The 25448-nt window shown below is 45.6% G+C and overlaps 1 protein-coding gene across 1 annotated transcript in view; it reads right to left on the bottom strand.

The window, feature by feature from the left end:
* ggt5b (gamma-glutamyltransferase 5b) overlaps window positions 1-25448 on the bottom strand; it is a 557923-nt gene that overhangs the window by 32774 nt on the left and 499701 nt on the right. Inside the window, exon 4 of the mRNA XM_041202316.1 lies at window positions 7036-7231. Within this exon, the coding sequence (XP_041058250.1) occupies window positions 7036-7231 (196 nt within the window). The remainder of the gene's footprint in view (window positions 1-7035; window positions 7232-25448) is intronic.

Raw genomic sequence — 25448 nt, 5'->3', positions numbered from 1 at the left:
GATCTTTCACGTCCAGCAGAGAGGGCCCCAGTTTAAGTGATGGAATACTCTCCCCTTGCCTGGATGAGTGCAGCACTAACAACACTCAAGAAGCTTGACACCATCCAGGACTAAGCAGCCCACATGATTGGCAGCCCATCCACAAACATTCACTCCCTCCACCAACGAATGGTAGCAGCAGTGTATACCATCTGCAAGATGCACTGCAGAAACTCGCCATGCCTCTTTAGGCAGCATATTCTAAACACAGGGCCACTATCTGTAGAAGGACAAGTGCACCCACATTCTGTAAATTATTTTTTTTTTAAATTGGGACTCTGACAGTGCAGTACTTCTTCAGTACTACACTGGATTTTGTCCTCAAGTCTCTGGGATGTCATAACCTTCTGACCCAAAGTTGGGCATGCTACCACTGAGCCACATTGACTGTAAAACACTTTGGTGCAAGGTTGTGCAAGGAACTTTACAAATGAGTTTTTTTTAAACCTATCGGTGAGACTCCTCTGAGGTAGGAACCTAATTTATTGGAGCAGAGTAGAGTAAATATTACTGTGCCCTTAGCAGTTAACATAATACTTTCCCCTGAATTTGTTCAAGTAGATTAAAAAAATAATATTTTACTAACTTACCAAAATTCTGGCCCAAAGGACTCCCACAGAAAGCCAAAAGCATGTCCAAATTAACAGTAAGGGTCTGAGTGAGAATGGAAGAACAGAACAAGGAACTGCTTTCAACACAAGCTCCATGACTACTTTATACACAAGGTGCATCCTTGATCATTCTGGAATATACATTGATATCAATGGGGAGCCATGAGCATGCTCTGCAGACAATTGCCTTCCCTGATACCAGACTGTGTTTACTTAAGTGACGCAGAGAGCTCTTGGAACAATGGAAATGCCTTGATGACCAATTTCTCAAGATACTAAGAGGAATTTGTTGATAACAGCTAGCAAGAAGGCACCCACATCCTGTAGCAAGAAGTCCTGGAATTCGTGCTGTATCGTGTGACACTGGCCTCATTAATTATGGAGTTGGGGGTTTCCTGGCGGGGCAGGCCACCATCATATCTGGGCACCATATTTAAAAGGCGCTTGGACGGCAACTTACCCACCACGCTGATTGAGGATGTAGCCAGAAGAGGACACAGAGCTCCAGCTCCCAAGTTCAGCATGCCTCCCTGGGCATCCTCCTCGACCAAGTGCAGGCCAGGAGGGACATCCTCTTTCCAATGGATGGGAGGAGAGGAGGCCGAGCAGGGATACAAACCCTGCATGGTAGTAAGTCTCCAGGGCACGGTGCCCAGGGCCTCCAACAGAGGATGCAATGCCAAAAAAGGATGAATGACCTCATCTGCACTGCCCGGGTATGTGAACCCTCGACTGCTCACACTCATCTGAGTGAATGGTACAGGGGATGTGGGCCTCAGTAGCACCGTGATAAGGTCATGCCTCATAATCCCACTGCAGTCCATCCACTCTGCAGGGGAAGAGGGCACTGTGGGTCCTTCACCTTCCACACAGAGAGCTCACATGCTGCCTGAGAGGAGCAGGTGGGGCAAGTTGTTGGGGGTGGGAAGGGACTCGGGCATTGAGGGCACCAGCAAGCACTGTAAATGGCATGCTCTCTGAGCTTTATCCTTATATCTGCATATGGGCTCACCGCTCTAAACAGTGCTGGCCCAGAACCCTTCTAGACAACATGCAGTGCTTCAATCACATGGCACATAATCCAATGGGTTATTTGTTGGACTGAAAGCATGAGAAAAATACATGAAACTCAGATGTTCTCAACCCCATCTTCTCTCTTTGCACAGGAGAAATTAAGCCATAATAAAAGAGAGAGGGAGAAGACGGGAGGGGTTCGACCCCAATTGAAAGAACTGGCTGACCTTGAGGAGTGGGCAGCCCAGCTGGCAGGGCTGGAGAGGGACAGATCCAACAGCGATGGAGAGATTGGCTTGTGGCCTCCATCCAGTGAGGATCCATGTATATCAAAGAAACCTCAGGGTCAAGCATGCTTCCATGTTGAAGGCAGCTCATGCAGTCACTTGCTCTCTCCTGTCTCATTTACAGCTGCCAGCATGAAGAGGGAAAAGCCCAAAACTGAAGAAAACCTGGCCAATATGAACGCAATCCCAGAGAAGGGCAAGGATATCGTTAATGAACAAAGTGCACCTCTAGATGCATCACAGCAGACACTTGCACCCTCCACCAGCCTGGAGACACACACCTTGGTGGGTATTAGTTCTAATTTAAGAAAGGTCTCACATTCTGGTGGTCACTGCTGGAGGAGACAGGGTCAGCCAAGCTCACTGGTACTTGGAGGAGTGCTGGGGAAGAGACATCCGCGAGGTTCGAGTCCGATAATGGGCCTCTGAACTCAGCCTTCCAAGAGATGCTGGAGATGCAGCAAGAGACGGGGAAGATCAGGCAGAGATGTCAGGGGCCCTCATCAGGATGGTTCACGAGGCAGAGGATCCATCTGCCTGCTGGCTGGTGAAGTAGTGCCAACCTGTGCATGCATGGAGATCTCTGTGGAGAACCTGGTCCAACAGGCCCTTCAGCTCTCTCCCCATACCCCTTGATGCCTTTAGAGTCCAGAAATCTATCTATTTCTTTCTTAATTATATTCAGTGACTTGGCCTCCACAACCTTTCTCACCCTCTGAGTGAAGAAGATTCTCCTCATCACAGTCCTAAATGGTCTGCCCGTTTCCTGAGATTGTGACCCCTTGTTCTAGACCCCACACCCAAGCCAGTGGAAACATCATCCCTGCATCCAGTCTATCCAGCCTTGTCAGAATTTTATGTGTTTTAATGAGATCCCCTCTCATTCTTCTAAACCCCAGTGAATACAGGCCTAGTCAGCCCAATCTCTGCTCATACAACAATCCTGTCATCCCAGAGATCAGTCTGGTGAACCTTCGCTGCACTCCCTCTATGGCAGGTATATCCTTTCTTCGGCAAGGAGACCAAAACTGCACACAATACTCCAGGTAAGACATCCTTGATCCCCTACTTAAGTCCTCTTTCAATGAAGAGGCCAACATACCATTTTCCTTCTTAACTGCTTGCTGCATCTGCATGCTTGCTTTCAGTGCTTGGTGCAAGGACACCCAGGTCACTTTGTACATGAACATTTCCCAATCTATCACCATTTAAATAATACTCTGCCATTCTGCTTTTACTACTGAAGTGGATAACTTTACACTTATCCACGTTAAACTGCAACTGTCACGGGGGCAGCTCAACCTCCCTCCAGGTGCCTGTTCCCCTTAAGAAGTCAGGTAGGGGCCTTCGGGCATTCAAAGGGATGAGGGGCGGCAGTTGGACAGCCCCTGGCACCTCCACTCAGGACTCTCAGAGGGTGGCCGGCACTTCAGAATCACCTTTGCCTGTGACCCCTTCAGCCTCGTCTTCTGTCACCTCAGAGGGAGCAGCTGCCCCACAGCAGGACAGCCAAAGTGAGCCGGGGCCTCCAGACAACAGCCGCCAAGGTCATCCAAGACAATAGGGCCACGGGTCAGCAGGGAGCCTCCACCCCTGCTGCGGAGGTTGGGGGAACTCTTAGAAGAGTTAGGAAAGGAAGAGTTAAGAAGTTCTGAATTCACAAGTAGTTGCATGGGTGCACTATCATTGTTACCCATGTCAAAATTTTGTAAATATAGTTCACATGAGCTTTATGTCTGACGTGGTTTATTTGCAATAGTCCTTAAGCATTTACTCACCATGCACCCCCCCAACCCTCCCCCCCAACATCTTATGAAGGACACCCCATGACCCCCGGAATCAGGCATGTACAGGGGGGCAAATTTCTTTGTCGGGACCTTGCGAGCCATGTGCCAGAGATCTCCCGCATACTGTGCCATTGCCCTTCACACTCTCATCTGTCCCTAGCATTGTAAATACTTCATGCTGGGGATCCCCTTCAGTTGTCCAGTTGAGATGGCCTGCATCTCCGCCCACCTCGATAACCCAGCTCTCATGCAACATCTCAAGATCTCCACCAAGAGGCTCTGCATAGTTGTGACCAGCCATGATGGTATTAACATTTGAGGTAGAGTCTAACACCTTTTCCACTCCCCTGTCACCCACTCCCTCGTCACCCATACCCACACTCAGCGCCCCTTCACACGACATCATCACCCCCTCACCCTCCCAGCTCCCACTGCCTCTTTTACCCATCACCATCCCCTCCTATCACCGGTACCCTGAGTATGCTCCCCAGGAATCCTCCACTGACTCCAGGAATCCTCCTTGACCTCTCCCCCCCTCAGTAGCCCCCTGTGCCCGTCCAAACCTATGGACAACCCCCATGCCCCTTCACACCTGCACGAGGCCACAACCCCCATCCGCAACCCAGCGCAGACCTTCACATCCTCCTGCTCTGTACAGCTCATCCGTTAAAAGACCCCCACCGAATATCTATTTCCCTTACCACCCCCAACTTCCTCCACCCTACCTTAGGTCTGTACACCAGCCCCATCTCTTCATTTCTCTTGACCCCATCTTTCACCCCGCCACCCAGCAGTACCTCCCAACTGCAGCTTGATGTTCTGAATCCTGGAAGAAGTTTCTGGTTGATGATATGAAGCCTGGAAGAAGCTGCTGCACCAAGAACAACCACTTCCTGGATGCTGCTGAACACAGAAGATCTACATGGTTGATGCTCCGCCCACTCAATGCTGCATATGGTGTGCCAGGGTCCGGTCGCTATATACCTCCCTCTTCTCCGCATCTCCACAAGCTGCCCCAGGCCTTCTTAAGATTGGTCCAGATGTGTTCTGGACCAGCGTGATTTCCCACTGGCATGTGCAAGGAGTCTCCCCAGCACACTGAGCCTTTGCCCTTCACACTCTCATCTGTCCTAAGGCGATTCCGATCTGGTCTACTTCTGCATCACATTAGTGGTTTCATGCCAGCCTCTGGCAGGAATTGCGACCTGCCATGGTAACTGAGAGTGAAAGATCCCCCCATCATTTTGCACCGGTAGGGAACCAATTTTTAAGCTCCCACCGCACTGGTGCCCCCAAACTGCCATTAATCCCACCGCAGGGAGGACTGAAACATTCTGCCCTGTTTCACACTTAAGTGGATCTGGTTCTGTTTCATTCAGCAATGAAACTGCTTGCCTTATCTCTGTAATCTCCACCAGTCCTACAATTCTCCAAGGTCTCAGCACTCGTCCAATTCCAGACACTTAAGCATCCCCAATATTCTTTGTGCCATCATGGTGGCTATGCCTTCATTTGCCAAGACCCTGAATGCTGAATTGTTCCATAAACTTCTCCACCTCTCCTTCCACCTTTAAGACACTTATGAGGCTACGTGTCAAATTTTGTCCGATAATACTTCCGAGCAATGCACGGACGCACGCACACTGACGCACTCACACTCACCCATGCACTTACGCACGCACGCACTTGCGCTCACACATGCATGCGCTCATACTTACACATGCACTCACGTGTGCACTCACAGTCACGTACTCACACACACACCCATACTCACACACAATAGAGTCTATTATAAAGGATATAATAGCAGAGCTTTTAGAAATTTATAATATAATCAAGCAGGGTCAGCATGGTTTCATGATGGGGAATCATGTCTGACAAATTTATTAGAAATCTTCGAGGAAGTAACAAGCAGTAGATGTAATATATTTGGATTTCTAAAAGGTGTTCAATAAGTTACTGCACATAAGGCTACTTAATAAGATAAGAGCCCATGGTGTTGGGGGTAGTATATTAGCATGGGTAGAGGATTGGCTAACTAATAGAAGACAGAGAGTTGGGATAAGGGGGGTATTTTCAGGATGGCAACCTTTAACTAGTGGAGTGCCACAGCAATCGGTGCTGGGGCCACAATAATTTACAATATATATTAATGGCTTAGATGAGGGAAGTGAAGGTACTATCGCCAAGTTTGCGGATGACACAAAAAGAGGTGGGAAGGCAAGTAGTGAGGATGACACAAAGAGTCCACAGAGGGGTACAGACAGGTTAAGTGAGTGGGCAGAAACGTGGCGGATGGAATATAATGTGGGAAAAAATGAGGTTATGCACTTTGGCAGGAAGAGTAGAGGAGCTGAATATTATTTAAATGGAGAAAGACTGCAGAAAGCTGCAGCATAGAGGGATTTGGGAGTCCTTATGCATGAATCCCAAAAAGCTAACATACAAGTTCAACAGGTAATAGGGAAGGCAAATGGAATGTTGGCCTTTATTTCAAAGGGAATTGAGTTTAAAAATAGGGAAGTCTTGCTTAAACTATACAAGGCACTAGTTAGACCACACCTAGAATACTGTGAACAATTTTGGTCCCCTTATCTAAGGAAGGATATACTGGCATTGGAGGCAGTCCAGAGAAGGTTCACTGGGTTGATCCTGGGTATGGTGGGATTTTCATATGAAGAGAGGTTAAGTAGGCTGGGACTGTACTCATTGGAGTTTAGAAGAATGAGAGGCGACCTTATTGAAACGTATAAGATTCTTAGGGGGCCTTGACAGAGTAGATGCTGAGAGGTTGTGGAAGAGTCCAGAGGACATAATCTCAGAGTATAATGTAAAATGTATAAACCATTTAAGACAGAGATGAGGAGGAATTTCTTATCTTAGAGGGTAGTCAATCTGTGGAATTCTTTATTGCAGAAGGCTGAAGAGGCTGGGCCGTTAAGTATATTCAAGGCTGAGATAGACAGATTTTTAATCAGTAAGGGAATCAAGGGTTATGGAGAAAAGGCAGGAAAGTGGAGTTGAGGATTATCAGATCTGCCATGATTTCATTGAATGGCGGAGCAGACTACATGGGCCAAATGGCCTATTTCTGCTCCTACGTCTTATGGTCTTATGCTTCATGGTGTTTTACTGTGTTAAAGGTGCTATATAAATGCAAGTTGTTTTTGCTACTGTCATTGTTGCTGTAAGGTGTTTGACCAAATATTGGAATGTTGGAAGATCACTAGGCCTGGCTCAATGCTGTCTTTGAAATTCACTTCATTCATGCTCCCTGGTGCAGGGCCTTTTACTTACCACAGTGATGAATTTATTATTTGAGGTTTCAAAATCTGATGTTCTAGAAATTTCTTTAAATACTTTGGGAGCGGGAATCCACTTTCTGCGAGCTTAATTGAAGGTTCAAACAGGGATTTCCAGGGTAATTTCCCAAATTTCTGGTGTGCTTCCTCGTAGCCTCGCAGTTCCCCCGGCACAGCAATCCATTGGGGACCTGCATCTCGGACACAGTTAACACATACACATATCACCCTAATATACAATATATGAGTGACAAGCCATCCTAGTTATTCATTGAAAATAGCTGAGCTGAATCACAGAAGAAACAAAGACTCTAATGCCTGAATCCCTGCTCACTCCCTAAACCTCTGTGGCTCATCTCATCTTTCCTTCTTTAAGATGTTCCTTAAAACCTACTTCTTTGACCCAACATTCAGTTACCCTTCTTAATGTCTCCTTCATTGACTCTGAGTCTTTTTTTTTGTCCGATAACATTCCTGTGAAGCACCTTGGAGCATTTAATTATGTTAAAGGCAATACATAAATGCAAGTTGTTGATGATATTGTAAAATAGCATTAAAGTCCTCCCTCCCCGTTATCATTGGCAGCCGAACCCAGGTCTCAGAAGAAAAAAGGCAATGCAGCAATAAGACACATCATCTGGTCTCAGAATTCACTTATTTTAAAATATATTCCTCCTTTTCCCCATTCATTTAAGTACCTTGTGTTACTTATTTTACCTTTACCAATGTTAATTCTGCTCCCTATGTGCCAGGCATCAGTAACGGTCCCCAGTCAACAGCTGGTGTTAGTAATTATATATCTTCAGCTTACCTCAGACTGCCAGGCACAATAACTCCTCTGAGCCAGCACACTGCCTGAGCCAGCACAGTGGTGCACAGTCAAACTTCCTGCACACTGGCCAATCCAGCAAATCAGCACAGGTCAGATGCAAAGCAAATCTCTCATGTCCCCAGCCCTCCAGTCCCAGCCCTTGAATAGTAACCTCTACTGCACCATTGTAACATCCATCCATTTACCATATCAGTCTGGAGTAGATTTCCTGCAGTAGATTTCCAATTCCTGAGGCAGTTAAAGCAGTGCATCATGTTCCTGGGATTATATGAGTGTCATTTCAGTTGGGACCCTTACAGACCACAGGCAAACAGAGTTCAATCCCAACCAGAGGTCCTTCAAGGGACTGATGGAGGCAGTTCAGAACACAGCTGCAGAAATTTATGTAGGATGCAAAGACTGGCAGATGGCCGATGTTTATGGATTTCAAAAGGAAAAGTTTTGCTTGATCAACCTTGTTGAGTTTTTAAAGGTGTAACAGAGAGTAGACAAGGGCAATGCAGAAGATGTAATTTATCTGGTTAAGTTACCACATAACAGACTAAATGAAGTCAGAGAATGCACAGTCAGGGAACAAACAGTAGAATGGATAGCAAGCTGACTTCAAACCAGAAAGCAGAGTGTAGGGATAAAGAGTGTTTTTTTCAGAGTTATAGAAGGTGGAAAGTGGTGTTCCACAAGAATCATCTCTGGGACCACAGATGTTCACAATTTATATGAATGATTTAGACTTTGGAATCAAAAACACAATTTTTAAACTTGCAGATGTCGCCAAATTGTGTGTGGTAGGGCAGTGGTGGTAGTTACTCAATACTAAAAAATACTCAAATTACAAGAAGATATTAACAAACTTGCAGAATGGACATATAATTGTCAAATTAATTTCAACACAGATAAATGTGAAGTATAAACATGACAATCAGAAAAATAAGGAGATTGCATATTATTTAGAAAATAAGAATCTAAATGGGGTAGAGGAGCAAAGAGATCTGGGAATACAAACACACAAATCACTAAAAGGAGCGACACAGATTAACAAGACCATAAAAAAGCAAACCAAACACTCATCTAACTTCTAAAAGGATAGAATTGAACAGTAAAGAAGTTATGCTAAACTTGTGTCGAACCCTCATTAGACCACGCAGGGTACCGTATGCAGTTCTAGTAGCTATATTATAAAAAATATATCAAGGCATGGGAGAAGAGGCAGAAAAGAATTAGAAGGATAGTACCAGACATGCATTGCAATACATATCAGGAGAGGACGAACAAGCTGGATCCCTTTAAAAAAGGGGAAATGTTGATCTAATAGAGGTCTTTAAAATGATGAAAGATTTTGATAGAGTTTGCAGAGGGAGAATATTTCTATATTTCCACCTGTGAGAAAGATCAAAACTAAAGGCCACTGATTTACAAGTCACCATGAAATCATTAGGCTGACAAAATTAGATGAGGAAAAACAGTAGGACCTTGAGTAGAGCATAAAGGTTCTGGTTAGGCTGAATTGCCTGTTTCTGTACTAAATGACCTGTTTCTGTGCTGAATGGCTTGTTTCTGTGCTAAATGGCCTGTTTCTCTACTGAATGGCCTGTTTCTGTGCTGAATGGCCTGTTTCTGTGCTGAATGGCCTGTTTCTGTGCTGAATGGCTGGTTTCTGTACTGAATGGCTTCTTTATGTGCTCAATGGCCTGTTTTTGTGCTGTATGTCCTGTTTCTCTGCTGAATGGCTTGTTTTTGTGCTGTATGGCCTGTTTCCATGCTGAGTGGCCTGTTTCCATGCTGTATGTCCTGTTTCTCTGCTGAATGGCCTGTTTTTCTGCTATCTGGCCTGTTTCTGTGCTGTATGTCCTGTTTCTCTGCTGAATGGCCTGTTTCTGTGCTGTATGTCCTGTTTCTCGGCTGAATGGCCTGTTTTTCTGCTGTCTGACCTGTTTCTGTGCTGTATGGCCTGTTTCTCTGCTGAATGGCCTGTTTTTCTGCTGTCTGGCCTGTTTCTGTGCTGTATGTCCTGTTTCTCTGCTGAATGGCCTATTTCTGTGCTGAGTGGCTTGTTTCTGTGCGGCATGGCCTGTCTCTGTGCTGAATGGCCTGTCTCCATGCTGAATGGCCTGTCTCCATGCTGAGTGGCCTGTTTCCGTGCCAAGTGGCCTGTTTCTGTGCCGAGTGGCCTGTTTCTGTGCCGATTTGAATGTTTTTGTACCAAATGGCCTGTTTCTGTGCCGTAAGGCCTGTTTCTGTGCTGTATGGCCTGTTTCTGTGCTGTATGTTCTGTTTCTCTGCTGAATGGCCTGTTTTTCTGCTGAATGGCCTGTTTCTGTGCTGAATGGCCTGTTTCTGTGCTGTATGTCCTGTTGCTCTGCTCAATGGCATGTGTTTATACTGTATGGCCTGTCTCCATGCTGAGTGGCCTGTTTCTGTGTCGAGTGGCCTGTTTCTGTGCCGATTTGCCTCCTTTTGTGCCGAATGGCCTGTTTCTGTGCTTTCTGGCCTATTTTTATGCTGTATGGCCTGTATCTGTGCAGAATGGCCTGTTCCTGTGCTGAATGGCCTGTTTCTGTGCAGAATGGTCTGTTCCTGTGCTGAATGGCCTGTTTCTGTGCTGAATGGCTTGATTCTGTGCTGAATGGCTTATTTCTGTGCAGCATGGCCTGTCTCCGTGCTGAATGGCCTGTTTCCATGCTGTGTGGTCTGTTTCCGTGCCGGGTGGCCTGTTTCCGTGCCGAGTGGCCTGTTTCTGTGCCGATTTGAACGTTTTTGTACCACATGGCCTGTTTCTGTGCCGTAAGGCCTGTTTCTGTGCTGAATGACTTGTTTCTGTGCTGAATGGCTTGTTTCTGTGCTGTACGTCTTATCTCTGTGCTTTATGGCCTGTCTGTGCTGAGTGGCCTGTTTCGCTGTTGGACGGCCTCTTTCTGTGCTGAATAGCTTGTTTGTGTGCTGAATGGCCTGTTTTGTGCTGTATGTCCTGTTTCTCTGCTGAATGGCCTGTTTCCGTGCTGTATGGCCTGTCTCTGTGCTGAATGGCCTGTCTCCATGCTGAATGGCCTGTTTCCGTGCCGAGTGGCCTGTTTCTGTGCCGTGTGGCCTGTTTCCGTACCGAGTGACCTGTTTCCGTGCCGAGCGGACTGTTTCTGGGCTGTATGGCCTGTTTCTCTGCTGTATGTCCTGTTTTCTTGCTGAATAGCCTATTTCTGTGCTGAATGGCCTGTTTCGGTGCTGAATGGCTTGTTTCTGTGCTGAATTGCTTGTTTCTACGCTGAATGGCTTGTTTCTGTGCTGTATGTCTTGTTTCTGTACTGAATGGCTTATTTCTGTGCTGAATGGCTTGTTTCTGCGCTGAATGGTTTGTTTCTGTGCTGTATGTCTTGTTTATGTGCTGAATGACCTGTTTTGTGCTGTATGGCCTGTTTCTGTGTTGAATGGCTTCTTTCTGTGCTGTATGTCTTGTTTCTGTACTGAATGGCTTGTTTCTGTGCTGAATGGCTTGTTTCTGTGCTGAATGGCTTGTTTCTGTGCTGAATGGCTTGTTTCTGTGCCGTATGTCCTGTGTTTCTGCTGAATGACCTATTTCTGTGCTGACTGGCCTGTTTATATGCTGAATGGCTTGTTTCTGTGCTGAATGGCCTGTTTCTGTCTTGCATACCTGTTTCTATGCTGAAAGGCCGGATGCTGTGCTGAATGGCCTGTTCCTGTGCTGAATGGCTTGTTTCTGTCCTGTATGTCTTGTTTCTGTGCTGTATGTCTTGCTTCTGTTCTGAATAACCTGTTTTGTGCTGTATGGCCTGTTTCTGTGTTGAATGGCTTGTTTCTGTGCTATATGTCTTGTTCCCGTACTGAATGGCTTGTTTCTGTGCTGAATGGCTTGTTTCTGTGCTGAATGGCTTGTTTCTGTGCTGAATGGCCTGTTTCTGTCTTGCATACCTGTTTCTATGCTGAAAGGCCGGATTCTGTGCTGAATGGCCTGTTTCTGTGCTCAATGGCTTATTTCTGTACTGAATGGTCTGTTTCTGTGCTGTATGGCCTGTTTCTGTGCTGAATGGCTTGTTTATGTGCTGAATGGCCTCTTTCTGTGTTGAATGGTTTGTTTCTGTGCTGAATGGCTGGTTTATGTGATAAATGGCTTGTTTCTGTGCAGATTGGCCTGTTTCTGTGCTGTATGTCCTGTTTTCTTGCTGAATAGCCTATTTCTGTGCTGAATGGCCTATTTCTGTGCTGTATGTCTTGTTTCTGTGCTGAATGACCTGTTTTGTGCTGTATGGCCTGTTTCTGTGCTGAATGGCTTGTTTCTGTGCTGAATGGCTTTTTTCTGTGCTGAATGGCCTGTTTCTGTACTGAATGACCTGTTTCTCTGTTGAATGGCCTGTTTTTGTGCTGTATGGCCTGTTTCTGTGCTGAATGGCTTGTTTATGTGCTGAATGGCCTCTTTCTGTGTTGAATGGTTTGTTTCTGTGCTGAATGGCTGGTTTATGTGATAAATGGCTTGTTTCTGTGCAGATTGGCCTGTTTCTGTGCTGTATGTCCTGTTTTCTTGCTGAATAGCCTATTTCTGTGCTGAATGGCCTATTTCTGTGCTGAATGGCCTATTTCTGTGCTGTATGTCTTGTTTCTGTGCTGAATGACCTGTTTTGTGCTGTATGGCCTGTTTCTGTGCTGAATGGCTTGTTTCTGTGCTGAATGGCTTTTTTCTGTGCTGAATGGCCTGTTTCTGTACTGAATGACCTGTTTCTCTGTTGAATGGCCTGTTTTTGTGCTGTATGGACCTTTTCTGTGCTGAGTGGCCTGTTTCTGTGCTGAATGCCTTGTTTCTGTGCTGAATGGCCTGTGTCTGTGCTGTATGTCCTGTTTCTGCACTGTATGGACTTTTTCTGTGTTGAATGGCCTGTTTCTGTGGTGTATGTCCTGTTTCTCCGCTGAATGGCCTGTTTTTATGCTGTATGGCCTGTTTCTGTGCTGAATGGCCTGTTTCTGTGCTGAATAGCTTGTTTCTGTGCTGAATGGCTTGTTTCTGCACTGAATGGTTTGTTTCTGTGCTGTATGTCTTGTTTCTGTGCTGAATGACCTGTTTTGTGCTGTATGGCCTGTTTCTGTGTTGAATGGCTTGTTTCTGTGCTGTATGTCTTGTTTCTGTACTGAATGGCTTGTTTCTGTGCTGAATGGCTTGTTTCTGTGCTGAATGACTTATTTCTGTGCTGAATGGTCTGCTTCTGTGCTGAATGGCTTGTTTCTGTGCCATATGTCCTGTGTTTCTGCTGAATGACCTATTTCTGTGCTGACTGGCCTGTTTATATGCTGAATGGCTTGTTTCTGTGCTGAATGGCCTGTTTCTGTCTTGCATACCTGTTTCTATGCTGAAAGGCCGGATTCTGTGCTGAATGGCCTGTTTCTGTGCTCTATGGCTTATTTCTGTACTGAATGGCCTGTTTCTGTGCTGTATGGCCTATTTCTGTGCTGAATGGCTTGTTTATGTGCTGCATGTCCTCTTTATGTGTTGAATGGTTTGTTTCTGTGCTGAATGGCTGGTTTATGTGATAACTGGCTTGTTTCTGTGCAGATTGGCCTGTTTCTGTGCTGTATATCCTGTTTTCTTGCTGAATAGCCTATTTCTGTGCTGAATGGCCTGTTTCTGTGCTGAATAGCTTGTTTCTGTGCTACATGGTCTGTTTCTGTGCTGCATGGCTTGTTTCTGTGCTGAATGGCTTGTTTCTTTGCTGTATGCCTTGCTTCTGGGCTGAATGGCTTGTTTCTGTGCTGAATGGCTTGTTTCTATGCTGAATGGCTAGTTTCTGTGCTGAATGGCTTGTTTCTGTGCTGTATGCATTGTTTCTGTGCTGAATGGCTTATTTCTGTGCTGTATGTCTTGTTTCTGTACTGAATGGCCTGTTTCTGAGCTGAATGGCCTGTTTCTGTGCTGAATGGCTAGTTTCTGTGCTGAATGGTCTGTTTCTGTGATGTATGGCTTGTTTCTGTGCTGAATGGCCTGTTTTTTGTGCTGGTTGGCCTGATTCTGTGCTGTATGCCTTGTTTCTGTGCTGAATGGCTTGTTTCTTTGCTGAATGGCTTGTTTCAGTTCTGTATGCCTTGTCTCTGTGCTGTATGGCTTGTTTCTGTGCTGAATGGCTTGTTTCTGTGCTGAATGGTTTGTTTCTGTGCTGTATGCATTGTTTCTGTGCTGTATGCCTTGTTTCTGTGCTGAATGTCTTGTTTCTGTGCTGTATGCCTTGTTTCATTGCTGAATGGCCCGTTTTTGTGCTTTATGGCCTGTTTCTGTGCTGAATAGCTTGTTTCTGTGCTGAATGGCTTGTTTCTGCGCTGAATGTTTTGTTTCTGTGCTGTATGTCTTGTTTCTGTGCTGAATAACTTGTTTTGTGCTGTATGGCCTGTTTCTGTGTTGAATGGCTTGTTTCTGTGCTATATGTCTTGTTTCTGTACTGAATGGCTTGTTTCTGTGCTGAATGTCTTGTTTCTGTGCTGAATGGCTCGTTTCTGTGCTGAATGGCTTGTTTCTGTGCTGTTTGTCTTGTTTCTGTGCTGAATAGCCTGTTTTTGTGCTGTATGGCCTGTTTCTTTGTTGAATAGCTTGTTTCTATGCTGAAAGGCCGGATTCTGTGCTGAATGGCCTGTTTCTGTGCTCTATGGCTTATTTCTGTACTGAATGGCCTGTTTCTGTGCTGTATGGCCTGTTTGTGTGCTGAATGGCTTGTTTATGTGCTGAATGGCCTCTTTCTGTGTTGAATGGCTTGTTTCTGTGCTGAATGGCTGGTTTATGTGATAAATGGCTTGTTTCTGTGCAGATTGGCCTGTTTCTGTGCTGTATGTCCTGTTTTGTTGCTGAATAGCCTATTTCTGTGCTGAGTGGCCTGTTTCTGTGCTGAATGGCTTGTTTCTGTGCTGAATGGCTTTTTTCTGTGCTGAATGGCCTGTTTCTGTACTGAATGGCCTGTTTCTGTGCTGTATGGCCTGTTTCTGTTCTGAATGGCCTGTTTTTGTGCGGTATGGCCTATTTCTGTGCTGCATGGCTTGTTTGTGTGCTGAATGGCCTGTTTTTGTGCTGTATATCCTGTTTCTGGGCTGAATGGCCTGTTTCCGTGATGAAAGGCCGGATTCTGTCCTGAATGGCCTGTCTCTGTGCTGAATGGCAAGTTTCTGTGCTGAATGGCTAGTTTCTGTGCTGAATGGTCTGTTTCTGTGCTGTATGGCTTGTTTCTGTGCTGAATGGCCTGTTTCTGTGCTGAATGGCCTGTTTCTGTGCTGAATGGCTTGTTTCTGTGCTGTATGTCCCGTTTCTGTGCTGCATGCCTGTTTCTGTGCTGAATGGCCTGTCTCTGTGCTGAATTGCCTGTTTTTGTGCTGTATAGCTTGATTCTGTGCTATAAGGCTTCTTTCTGTGCTGTATGTCCTGAATGGCCTGTTTCTGTGCTGTATGTCCTGAATGGCCTGTTTCTGTGCTGAGTAGCCTGTTTCTATGCTGAATGGCCTCTTTCTGTGTGTGTGTCCTATTTCTGTGCTGAATGGCTTGTTTCTGTGCTGTATCTTCTGTTTCTCTGCTGAATGGCTTGTTTTTGTGCTGAATGGCTTTTTTCTGTGCAAAATAGCCTGTTTCTGTACTGCATGGCTTGTTTCAGTGCTGAATGGCTTGTTTCTGTGTTGAATGGCTTATTTCTGTGCTGAATGGTTTGTTTCTGTGCCATATGGCTTGTATCTATACTGTATGTTTTTTTCTGTGCTGAATGGCTTGTTGCTGTGCTGTATGTCTTGTTTCTGTGCTGTATGTCTTGTTTGTGTTCTGAATGGCTCGTTTCTTTGCTGTAGCTCCTGAATGGCCTGTTTCTGTTCTGAATGGCTTGTTTCTGTGCTGTATGTTCTGTTTCTCTGCTGAATGGCTTGTTTCTGTGCTGAATGGCCTGTTTCTGTGCTGAATGGCTCGTTTCTGTGCCGAATGGCTTGTTTCTGTGCTGTATGCCTTGTTTCTGTGCTGAATGGCTTGTTTATTTGTTGAATGGCCTCTTTCTGTGTTGAATGGCTTGTTTCTGTGCTGAATGGCTGGTTTATGTGATAAATGGCTTGTTTCTGTGCAGATTGGCCTGTTTCTGTGCTGTATGTCCTGTTTTGTTGCTGAATAGCCTATTTCTGTACTGAATGGCCTGTTTCTGTGCTGAATGGCTTGTTTCTGTGCTGAATGGCTTGTTTCTGTGCTGAATGGCTTGTTTCTGTGCTGAATGGCCTGTTTCTGTACTGAATGGCCTGTTTCTGTGCTGTATGGCCTGTTTCTGTTCTGAATGGCCTGTTTTTGTGCGGTATGGCCTATTTCTGTGCTGCATGGCTTGTTTGTATGCTGAATGGCCTGTTTTTGTGCTGTATATCCTGTTTCTGGGCTGAATGGCCTGTTTCCGTGCTGAAAGGCCGGATTCTGTCCTGAATGGCCTGTCTCTGTGCTGAATGGCAAGTTTCTGTGCTGAATGGCTAGTTTCTGTGCTGAATGGCTAGTTTCTGTGCTGAATGGTCTGTTTCTGTGCTGTATGGCTTGTTTCTGTGCTGAACGGCCTGTTTCTGTGGTGAAAGGCCTGTTTCTGTGCTGAATGGCTTGTTTCGGTGCTGTATGTCCCGTTTCTGTGCTGCATGCCTGTTTCTGTGCTGAATGGCCTGTCTCTGTGCTGAATTGCCTGTTTCTGTGCTGTATAGCTTGATTCTGTGCTATAAGGCTTCTTTCTGTGCTGTATGTCCTGAATGGCCTGTTTCTGTGCTGTATGTCCTGAATGGCCTGTTTCTGTGCTGAGTAGCCTGTTTCTATGCTGAATGGCCTCTTTCTGTGTGTGTGTCCTATTTCTGTGCTGAATGGCTTGTTTCTGTGCTGTATCTTCTGTTTCTGTGCTGAATGGCTTGTTTCTGTGCTGAATGGCTTGTTTCTGTGCTAAATGGCCTGTTTCTGTACTGCATGGCTTGTTTCAGTGCTGAATGGCTTGTTTCTGTGTTGAATGGCTTATTTCTGTGCTGAATGGTTTGTTTCTGTGCCATATGGCTTGTATCTATACTGTATGTTTTTTTCTGTGCTGAATGGCTTGTTGCTGTGCTGTATGTCTTGTTTCTGTGCTGTATGTCTTGTTTGTGTTCTGAATGGCTCGTTTCTGTGCTGTAGGTCCTGAATGGCCTGTTTCTGTTCTTAATGGCTTGTTTCTGTGCTGTATGTTCTGTTTCTCTGCTGAATGGCTTGTTTCTGTGCTGAATGGCCTGTTTCTGTGCTGAATGGCTCGTTTCTGTGCCGAATGGCTTGTTTCTGTGCCGAATGGCTTGTTTCTGTGCTGTATGCCTTGTTTCTGTGCTGAATGGCTTGTTTCTGTGCTGTATGTCTTGTTTCTGTGCTGATTAGCCTGTTTTTGTGCTGTATTGCCTGTTTCTGTGTTGAAGAGCTTGTTTCTGTGCTAAATGGCTTGTTTCTCTGCTGAAAGGCTTGTTTCTTTGCTGAATGGCCTATTTCTGTACTGAATGGCCTGTTTCTGTGCTGTATGGCCTGTTTCTGTGCTGAATGGACTGTTTCTGTGCTGAATGGCTTGTTGCTGTGCTGAATGGCTTGTTTCTGTGCTGTATGTCTTGTTTCTGTGCTGAATAGCCTTTTTTTGTGCTGTATTGCCTGTTTCTGTGTTGAAGAGCTTGTTTCTGCGCTGATTGGCCTGTTTCTGTGCTGTATGGCCTGTTTCTGTCCTGAATGGCCTGTCTCTGTGCTGACTGGCTAGTTTCTGTGCTGAATGGCTTGTTTCAGTGCTGTATGCCTTGTTTCTGTGCTGTATGTCTTGTTTCTGTGCTGAATAGCTTGTTTCTGTGCTGAATGGCTTGTTTCTACGCTGAATGGCTTGTTTCTGTGCTGTATGTCTTGTTTCTGTGCTGTATGCCTTGTTTTTGTGCTGTATGCCTTGTTTCTGTGCTGTATGCCTTGTTTCTGTGCTGAATGTCTTGTTTCTGTGCTGAATGGCTTGTTTCTGTGCTGTATGCCTTGTTTCTGTGCTGTATGCCTTGTTTCTGTGCTAAATGGCTTGTTTCTGTGCTGAATGGCTTGTTTCTGTGCTGAATAGCTTGTTTCTGTGCTGAATGGCTTGTTTCTATGCTGAATGGCTTGTTTCTGTGCTGTATGTCTTGTTTCTGTACTGAATGGCTTGATTCTGTGCTGAATGGCTTGGTTCTGTGCTGAATGACTTGTTTCTGTGCTGAATGGCTTGTTTCTGTGCTGAATGGTCTGCTTCTGTGCTGAATGGCCTGTGTTTCTGCTGAATGTCCTATTTCTGTGCTGAATGGCCTGTTTCTGTGCTGCATGGCTTGTTTCTGTGCTGCATGGCTTGTTTCTGTGCGGAATGGCTTGTTTATGTGCTGAATGGCTTCATTCTGTGCTGAATGGCTTGTTGCTGCGCTGAATGGCTTGTTTCTGTGCTGAATGCCTTGTTTCTGTGCTGTATGCCTTGTTTCTGTGCTGTATGCCTTGTTTCTGTGCTGTATGCCTTGTTTCTGTGCTGTATGCCTTGTTTCTGTGCTGAATGGCTAGTTTCTGTGCTGAATGGCTAGTTTCTGTGCTGAATGGCTAGTTTCTGTGCTGAATGGCCTGTTTCTGTGCTGAATGGCTTGTTTCTGTGCTGTATGTCTTGTTTCTGTGCTGAATAGCCTGTTTCTGTACTGAATGGCCTGTTTCTGTGCTGTGTGGCCTGTTTCTGCGCTGAATGGCCTGTTTCTGTGCTGAAAGGCCGGATTCTGTCCTGAATGGCCTGTCTATGTGCTGAATGGCTAGTTTCTGTGCTGTATGGCTTGTTTCTGTGCTGAATGGGCCTGTTTTTTTTTGCTGAATGGCCTGTTTCTGTGCTGAATGCCTATTTCTAGGCTGAATGGCCTGTTAAGGTGCTGAATGGCTTGTTTCTGTGCTGTATGTCCTGTTTCGGTGCTGCAAGCCTGTTTCTGTGCTGAATGGCCTGTTTCTGTGCTGAATTGCCTGTTTCTGTGCTGTATGGCTTGTTTCTGTGCTGTATGGCTTATTTCTGTGCTGTATGGCTTGTTTCTGTGCTGTATGTCCCGAATGGCCTGTTTCTGTGCTGTATGTCCTGAATGGCCTGTTTCTGTGCTGAGTAGCCTGTTTCTATGCTGAATGGCCTCTTTCTGTGTGTGTCCTATTTCTGTGCTGAATGGCTTGTTTCTGTGTTGTATCTTCTGTTTCTCTGCTGAATGGCTTGTTTCTCTGCTGAATGGCTTGTTTCTGTGCTACATGGTCTGTTTCTGTGCTGCATGGCTTGTTTCTGTGCTGAATGGCTTGTTTCTTTGCTGTATGCCTTGCTTCTGGGCTGAATGGCTTGTTTCTGTGCTGAATGGCTTGTTTCTATGCTGAATGGCTTGTTTCTGTGCTGAATGGCCTGTGTTTCTGCTGAATGTCCTATTTCTGTGCTGAATGGCCTGTTTCTGTGCTGCATGGCTTGTTTCTGTGCTGCATGGCTTGTTTCTGTGCGGAATGGCTTGTTTATGTGCTGAATGGCTTCATTCTGTGCTGAATGGCTTGTTGCTGTGCTGAATGGCTTGTTTCTGTGCTGAATGCCTTGTTTCTGTGCTGTATGCCTTGTTTCTGTGCTGTATGCCTTGTTTCTGTGCTGTATGCCTTGTTTCTGTGCTGTATGCCTTGTTTCTGTGCTGTATGCCTTGTTTCTGTGCTGTATGCCTTGTTTTTGTGCTGTATGCCTTGTTTCTGTGCTGTATGCCTTGTTTCTGTGCTGAATGTCTTGTTTCTGTGCTGTATGCCTTGTTTCTGTGCTGAATGTCTTGTTTCTGTGCTGTATGCCTTGTTTCTGTGCTGAATGGCCTGTTTCTGCGCTGAATGGTCTGTTTCTGTGCTGAAAGGCCGGATTCTGTCCTGAATGGCCTGTCTCTGTGCTGAATGGCTAGTTTCTGTGCTGAATGGCTAGTTTCTGTGCTGAATGGCTAGTTTCTGTGCTGAATGGCCTGTTTCTGTGCTGAATGGCTTGTTTCTGTGCTGTATGTCTTGTTTCTGTGCTGAATAGCCTGTTTCTGTACTGAATGGCCTGTTTCTGTGCTGTGTGTCCTGTTTCTGCGCTGAATGGCCTGTTTCTGTGCTGAAAGGCCGGATTCTGTCCTGAATGGCCTGTCTATGTGCTGAATGGCTAGTTTCTGTGCTGTATGGCTTGTTTCTGTGCTGAATGGGCCTGTTCTTTTTGCTGAATGGCCTGTTTCTGTGCTGAATGCCTATTTCTAGGCTGAATGGCCTGTTAAGGTGCTGAATGGCTTGTTTCTGTGCTGTATGTCCTGTTTCGGTGCTGCAAGCCTGTTTCTGTGCTGAATGGCCTGTTTCTGTGCTGAATTGCCTGTTTCTGTGCTGTATGGCTTGTTTCTGTGCTGTATGGCTTATTTCTGTGCTGTATGTTCTGTTTCTCTGCTGAATGGCTTGTTTCTGTGCTGAATGGCCTGTTTCTGTGCTGAATGGCTCGTTTCTGTGCCGAATGGCTTGTTTCTGTGCCGAATGGCTTGTTTCTGTGCTGTATGCCTTGTTTCTGTGCTGAATGGCTTGTTTCTGTGCTGTATGTCTTGTTTCTGTGCTGATTAGCCTGTTTTTGTGCTGTATTGCCTGTTTCTGTGTTGAAGAGCTTGTTTCTGTGCTAAATGGCTTGTTTCTCTGCTGAAAGGCTTGTTTCTTTGCTGAATGGCCTATTTCTGTACTGAATGGCCTGTTTCTGTGCTGTATGGCCTGTTTCTGTGCTGAATGGACTGTTTCTGTGCTGAATGGCTTGTTGCTGTGCTGAATGGCTTGTTTCTGTGCTGTATGTCTTGTTTCTGTGCTGAATAGCCTTTTTTTGTGCTGTATTGCCTGTTTCTGTGTTGAAGAGCTTGTTTCTGCGCTGATTGGCCTGTTTCTGTGCTGTATGGCCTGTTTCTGTCCTGAATGGCCTGTCTCTGTGCTGATTGGCTAGTTTCTGTGCTGAATGGCTTGTTTCAGTGCTGTATGCCTTGTTTCTGTGCTGTATGTCTTGTTTCTGTGCTGAATAGCTTGTTTCTGTGCTGAATGGCTTGTTTCTACGCTGAATGGCTTGTTTCTGTGCTGTATGTCTTGTTTCTGTGCTGTATGCCTTGTTTTTGTGCTGTATGCCTTGTTTCTGTGCTGTATGCCTTGTTTCTGTGCTGAATGTCTTGTTTCTGTGCTGAATGGCTTGTTTCTGTGCTGTATGCCTTGTTTCTGTGCTGTATGCCTTGTTTCTGTGCTAAATGGCTTGTTTCTGTGCTGAATGGCTTGTTTCTGTGCTGAATAGCTTGTTTCTGTGCTGAATGGCTTGTTTCTATGCTGAATGGCTTGTTTCTGTGCTGTATGTCTTGTTTCTGTACTGAATGGCTTGATTCTGTGCTGAATGGCTTGGTTCTGTGCTGAATGACTTGTTTCTGTGCTGAATGGCTTGTTTCTGTGCTGAATGGTCTGCTTCTGTGCTGAATGGCCTGTGTTTCTGCTGAATGTCCTATTTCTGTGCTGAATGGCCTGTTTCTGTGCTGCATGGCTTGTTTCTGTGCTGCATGGCTTGTTTCTGTGCGGAATGGCTTGTTTATGTGCTGAATGGCTTCATTCTGTGCTGAATGGCTTGTTGCTGTGCTGAATGGCTTGTTTCTGTGCTGAATGCCTTGTTTCTGTGCTGTATGCCTTGTTTCTGTGCTGTATGCCTTGTTTCTGTGCTGTATGCCTTGTTTCTGTGCTGTATGCCTTGTTTCTGTGCTGAATGGCTAGTTTCTGTGCTGAATGGCTAGTTTCTGTGCTGAATGGCTAGTTTCTGTGCTGAATGGCCTGTTTCTGTGCTGAATGGCTTGTTTCTGTGCTGTATGTCTTGTTTCTGTGCTGAATAGCCTGTTTCTGTACTGAATGGCCTGTTTCTGTGCTGTGTGGCCTGTTTCTGCGCTGAATGGCCTGTTTCTGTGCTGAAAGGCCGGATTCTGTCCTGAATGGCCTGTCTATGTGCTGAATGGCTAGTTTCTGTGCTGTATGGCTTGTTTCTGTGCTGAATGGGCCTGTTTTTTTTGCTGAATGGCCTGTTTCTGTGCTGAATGCCTATTTCTAGGCTGAATGGCCTGTTAAGGTGCTGAATGGCTTGTTTCTGTGCTGTATGTCCTGTTTCGGTGCTGCAAGCCTGTTTCTGTGCTGAATGGCCTGTTTCTGTGCTGAATTGCCTGTTTCTGTGCTGTATGGCTTGTTTCTGTGCTGTATGGCTTATTTCTGTGCTGTATGGCTTGTTTCTGTGCTGTATGTCCCGAATGGCCTGTTTCTGTGCTGTATGTCCTGAATGGCCTGTTTCTGTGCTGAGTAGCCTGTTTCTATGCTGAATGGCCTCTTTCTGTGTGTGTCCTATTTCTGTGCTGAATGGCTTGTTTCTGTGTTGTATCTTCTGTTTCTCTGCTGAATGGCTTGTTTCTCTGCTGAATGGCTTGTTTCTGTGCTACATGGTCTGTTTCTGTGCTGCATGGCTTGTTTCTGTGCTGAATGGCTTGTTTCTTTGCTGTATGCCTTGCTTCTGGGCTGAATGGCTTGTTTCTGTGCTGAATGGCTTGTTTCTATGCTGAATGGCTTGTTTCTGTGCTGAATGGCCTGTGTTTCTGCTGAATGTCCTATTTCTGTGCTGAATGGCCTGTTTCTGTGCTGCATGGCTTGTTTCTGTGCTGCATGGCTTGTTTCTGTGCGGAATGGCTTGTTTATGTGCTGAATGGCTTCATTCTGTGCTGAATGGCTTGTTGCTGTGCTGAATGGCTTGTTTCTGTGCTGAATGCCTTGTTTCTGTGCTGTATGCCTTGTTTCTGTGCTGTATGCCTTGTTTCTGTGCTGTATGCCTTGTTTCTGTGCTGTATGCCTTGTTTCTGTGCTGTATGCCTTGTTTTTGTGCTGTATGCCTTGTTTCTGTGCTGTATGCCTTGTTTCTGTGCTGAATGTCTTGTTTCTGTGCTGTATGCCTTGTTTCTGTGCTGAATGTCTTGTTTCTGTGCTGTATGCCTTGTTTCTGTGCTGAATGGCCTGTTTCTGCGCTGAATGGTCTGTTTCTGTGCTGAAAGGCCGGATTCTGTCCTGAATGGCCTGTCTCTGTGCTGAATGGCTAGTTTCTGTGCTGAATGGCTAGTTTCTGTGCTGAATGGCTAGTTTCTGTGCTGAATGGCCTGTTTCTGTGCTGAATGGCTTGTTTCTGTGCTGTATGTCTTGTTTCTGTGCTGAATAGCCTGTTTCTGTACTGAATGGCCTGTTTCTGTGCTGTGTGTCCTGTTTCTGCGCTGAATGGCCTGTTTCTGTGCTGAAAGGCCGGATTCTGTCCTGAATGGCCTGTCTATGTGCTGAATGGCTAGTTTCTGTGCTGTATGGCTTGTTTCTGTGCTGAATGGGCCTGTTCTTTTTGCTGAATGGCCTGTTTCTGTGCTGAATGCCTATTTCTAGGCTGAATGGCCTGTTAAGGTGCTGAATGGCTTGTTTCTGTGCTGTATGTCCTGTTTCGGTGCTGCAAGCCTGTTTCTGTGCTGAATGGCCTGTTTCTGTGCTGAATTGCCTGTTTCTGTGCTGTATGGCTTGTTTCTGTGCTGTATGGCTTATTTCTGTGCTGTATGGCTTGTTTCTGTGCTGTATGTCCCGAATGGCCTGTTTCTGTGCTGTATGTCCTGAATGGCCTGTTTCTGTGCTGAGTAGCCTGTTTCTATGCTGAATGGCCTCTTTCTGTGTGTGTCCTATTTCTGTGCTGAATGGCTTGTTTCTGTGTTGTATCTTCTGTTTCTCTGCTGAATGGCTTGTTTCTCTGCTGAATGGCTTGTTTCTGTGCTACATGGTCTGTTTCTGTGCTGCATGGCTTGTTTCTGTGCTGAATGGCTTGTTTCTTTGCTGTATGCCTTGCTTCTGGGCTGAATGGCTTGTTTCTGTGCTGAATGGCTTGTTTCTATGCTGAATGGCTTGTTTCTGTGCTGTATGCATTGTTTCTGTGCTGAATGGCTTATTTCTGTGCTGTATGTCTTGTTTCTGTACTGAATGGCCTGTTTCTGAGCTGAATGGCCTGTTTCTGTGCTGAATGGCTAGTTTCTGTGCTGAATGGCCTGTTTTTTGTGCTGGTTGGCCTGATTCTGTGCTGTATGCCTTGTTTCTGTGCTGAATGGCTTGTTTCTTTGCTGAATGGCTTGTTTCAGTGCTGTATGCCTTGTCTCTGTGCTGTATGGCTTGTTTCTGTGCTGAATGGCTTGTTTCTGTGCTGAATGGCTTGTTTCTGTGCTGTATGCGTTGTTTCTGTGCTGTATGCCTTGTTTCTGTGCTGAATGTCTTGTTTCTGTGCTGTATGCCTTGTTTCATTGCTGAATGGCCCGTTTTTGTGCTTTATGGCCTGTTTCTGTGCTGAATAGCTTGTTTCTGTGCTGAATGGCTTGTTTCTGCGCTGAATGTTTTGTTTCTGTGCTGTATGTCTTGTTTCTGTGCTGAATAACTTGTTTTGTGCTGTATGGCCTGTTTCTGTGTTGAATGGCTTGTTTCTGTGCTATATGTCTTGTTTCTGTGCTGAATGGCTTGTTTCTGTGCTGAATGTCTTGTTTCTGTGCTGAATGGCTCGTTTCTGTGCTGAATGGCTTGTGTCTGTGCTGTTTGTCTTGTTTCTGTGCTGAATAGCCTGTTTTTGTGCTGTATGGCCTGTTTCTTTGTTGAATAGCTTGTTTCTATGCTGAATGGCTTGTTTCTGTGCTGAATGGCTTGTTTCTGTGTTGAACGGCCTGTTCTTTGTGCTGATTGGCCTGCTTCTGTGCTGAAGGGCTTGTTTCTGTGCTCAAGGGCTTGTTTCAGTGCTGTATGCCTTGTTTCTGTCCTGTATGCCTTGTTTCTGTGCTGAATGGCTTGATTCTGTGCTGAATGGCTTGTTTCTGTGCTGAGTAGCTTGTTTCTGTGCTGAATGGCTTGTTTCTACGCTGAATGGCTTGTTTCTGTGCTGTATGTCTTGTTTCTGTACTGAATGGCTTGTTTCTGTGCTGAATGGCTTGTTTCTGTGCTGAATGACTTGTTTCTGTGCAGAATGGCTTGTTTCTGTGCTGAATGGTCTGCTTCTGTGCTGAATGGCTTGTTTCTGTGCTGAATAGTCTGCTTCTGTGCTGAATGGTTTGTTTCTGTGCCGTATGTCCTGTGTTTCTGCTGAATGACCTATTTCTGTGCTAAATGGCCTGTTTATATGCTGAATGGCTTGTTTCTGTGCTGAATGGCCTGTTTCTGACTTGCATACCTGTTTCTGTGCTGAAAGGCCGGATTCTGTGCTGAATGGCCTGTTTCTGTGCTCTATGGCTTATTTCTGTACTGAATGGCCTGTTTCTGTGCTGTATGGCCTGTTTCTGTGCTGAATGGCTTGTTTATGTGCTGAATGGCCTCTTTCTGTGTTGAATGGCTTGTTTCTGTGCTGAATGGCTGGTTTATGTGATAAATGGCTTGTTTCTGTGCAGATTGGCCTGTTTCTGTGCTGTATGTCCTGTTTTGTTGCTGAATAGCCTATTTCTGTGCTGAATGGCCTGTTTCTGTGCTGAATGGCTTGTTTCTGTGCTGAATGGCTTGTTTCTGTGCTGAATGGCTTGTT

The sequence above is a fragment of the Carcharodon carcharias genome, chromosome 13 (genome assembly GCF_017639515.1).
Source record: "Carcharodon carcharias isolate sCarCar2 chromosome 13, sCarCar2.pri, whole genome shotgun sequence".
NCBI classification, from domain to species: domain Eukaryota; kingdom Metazoa; phylum Chordata; class Chondrichthyes; order Lamniformes; family Lamnidae; genus Carcharodon; species Carcharodon carcharias.
This window is presented reverse-complemented; position numbering and strand designations above follow the sequence as displayed.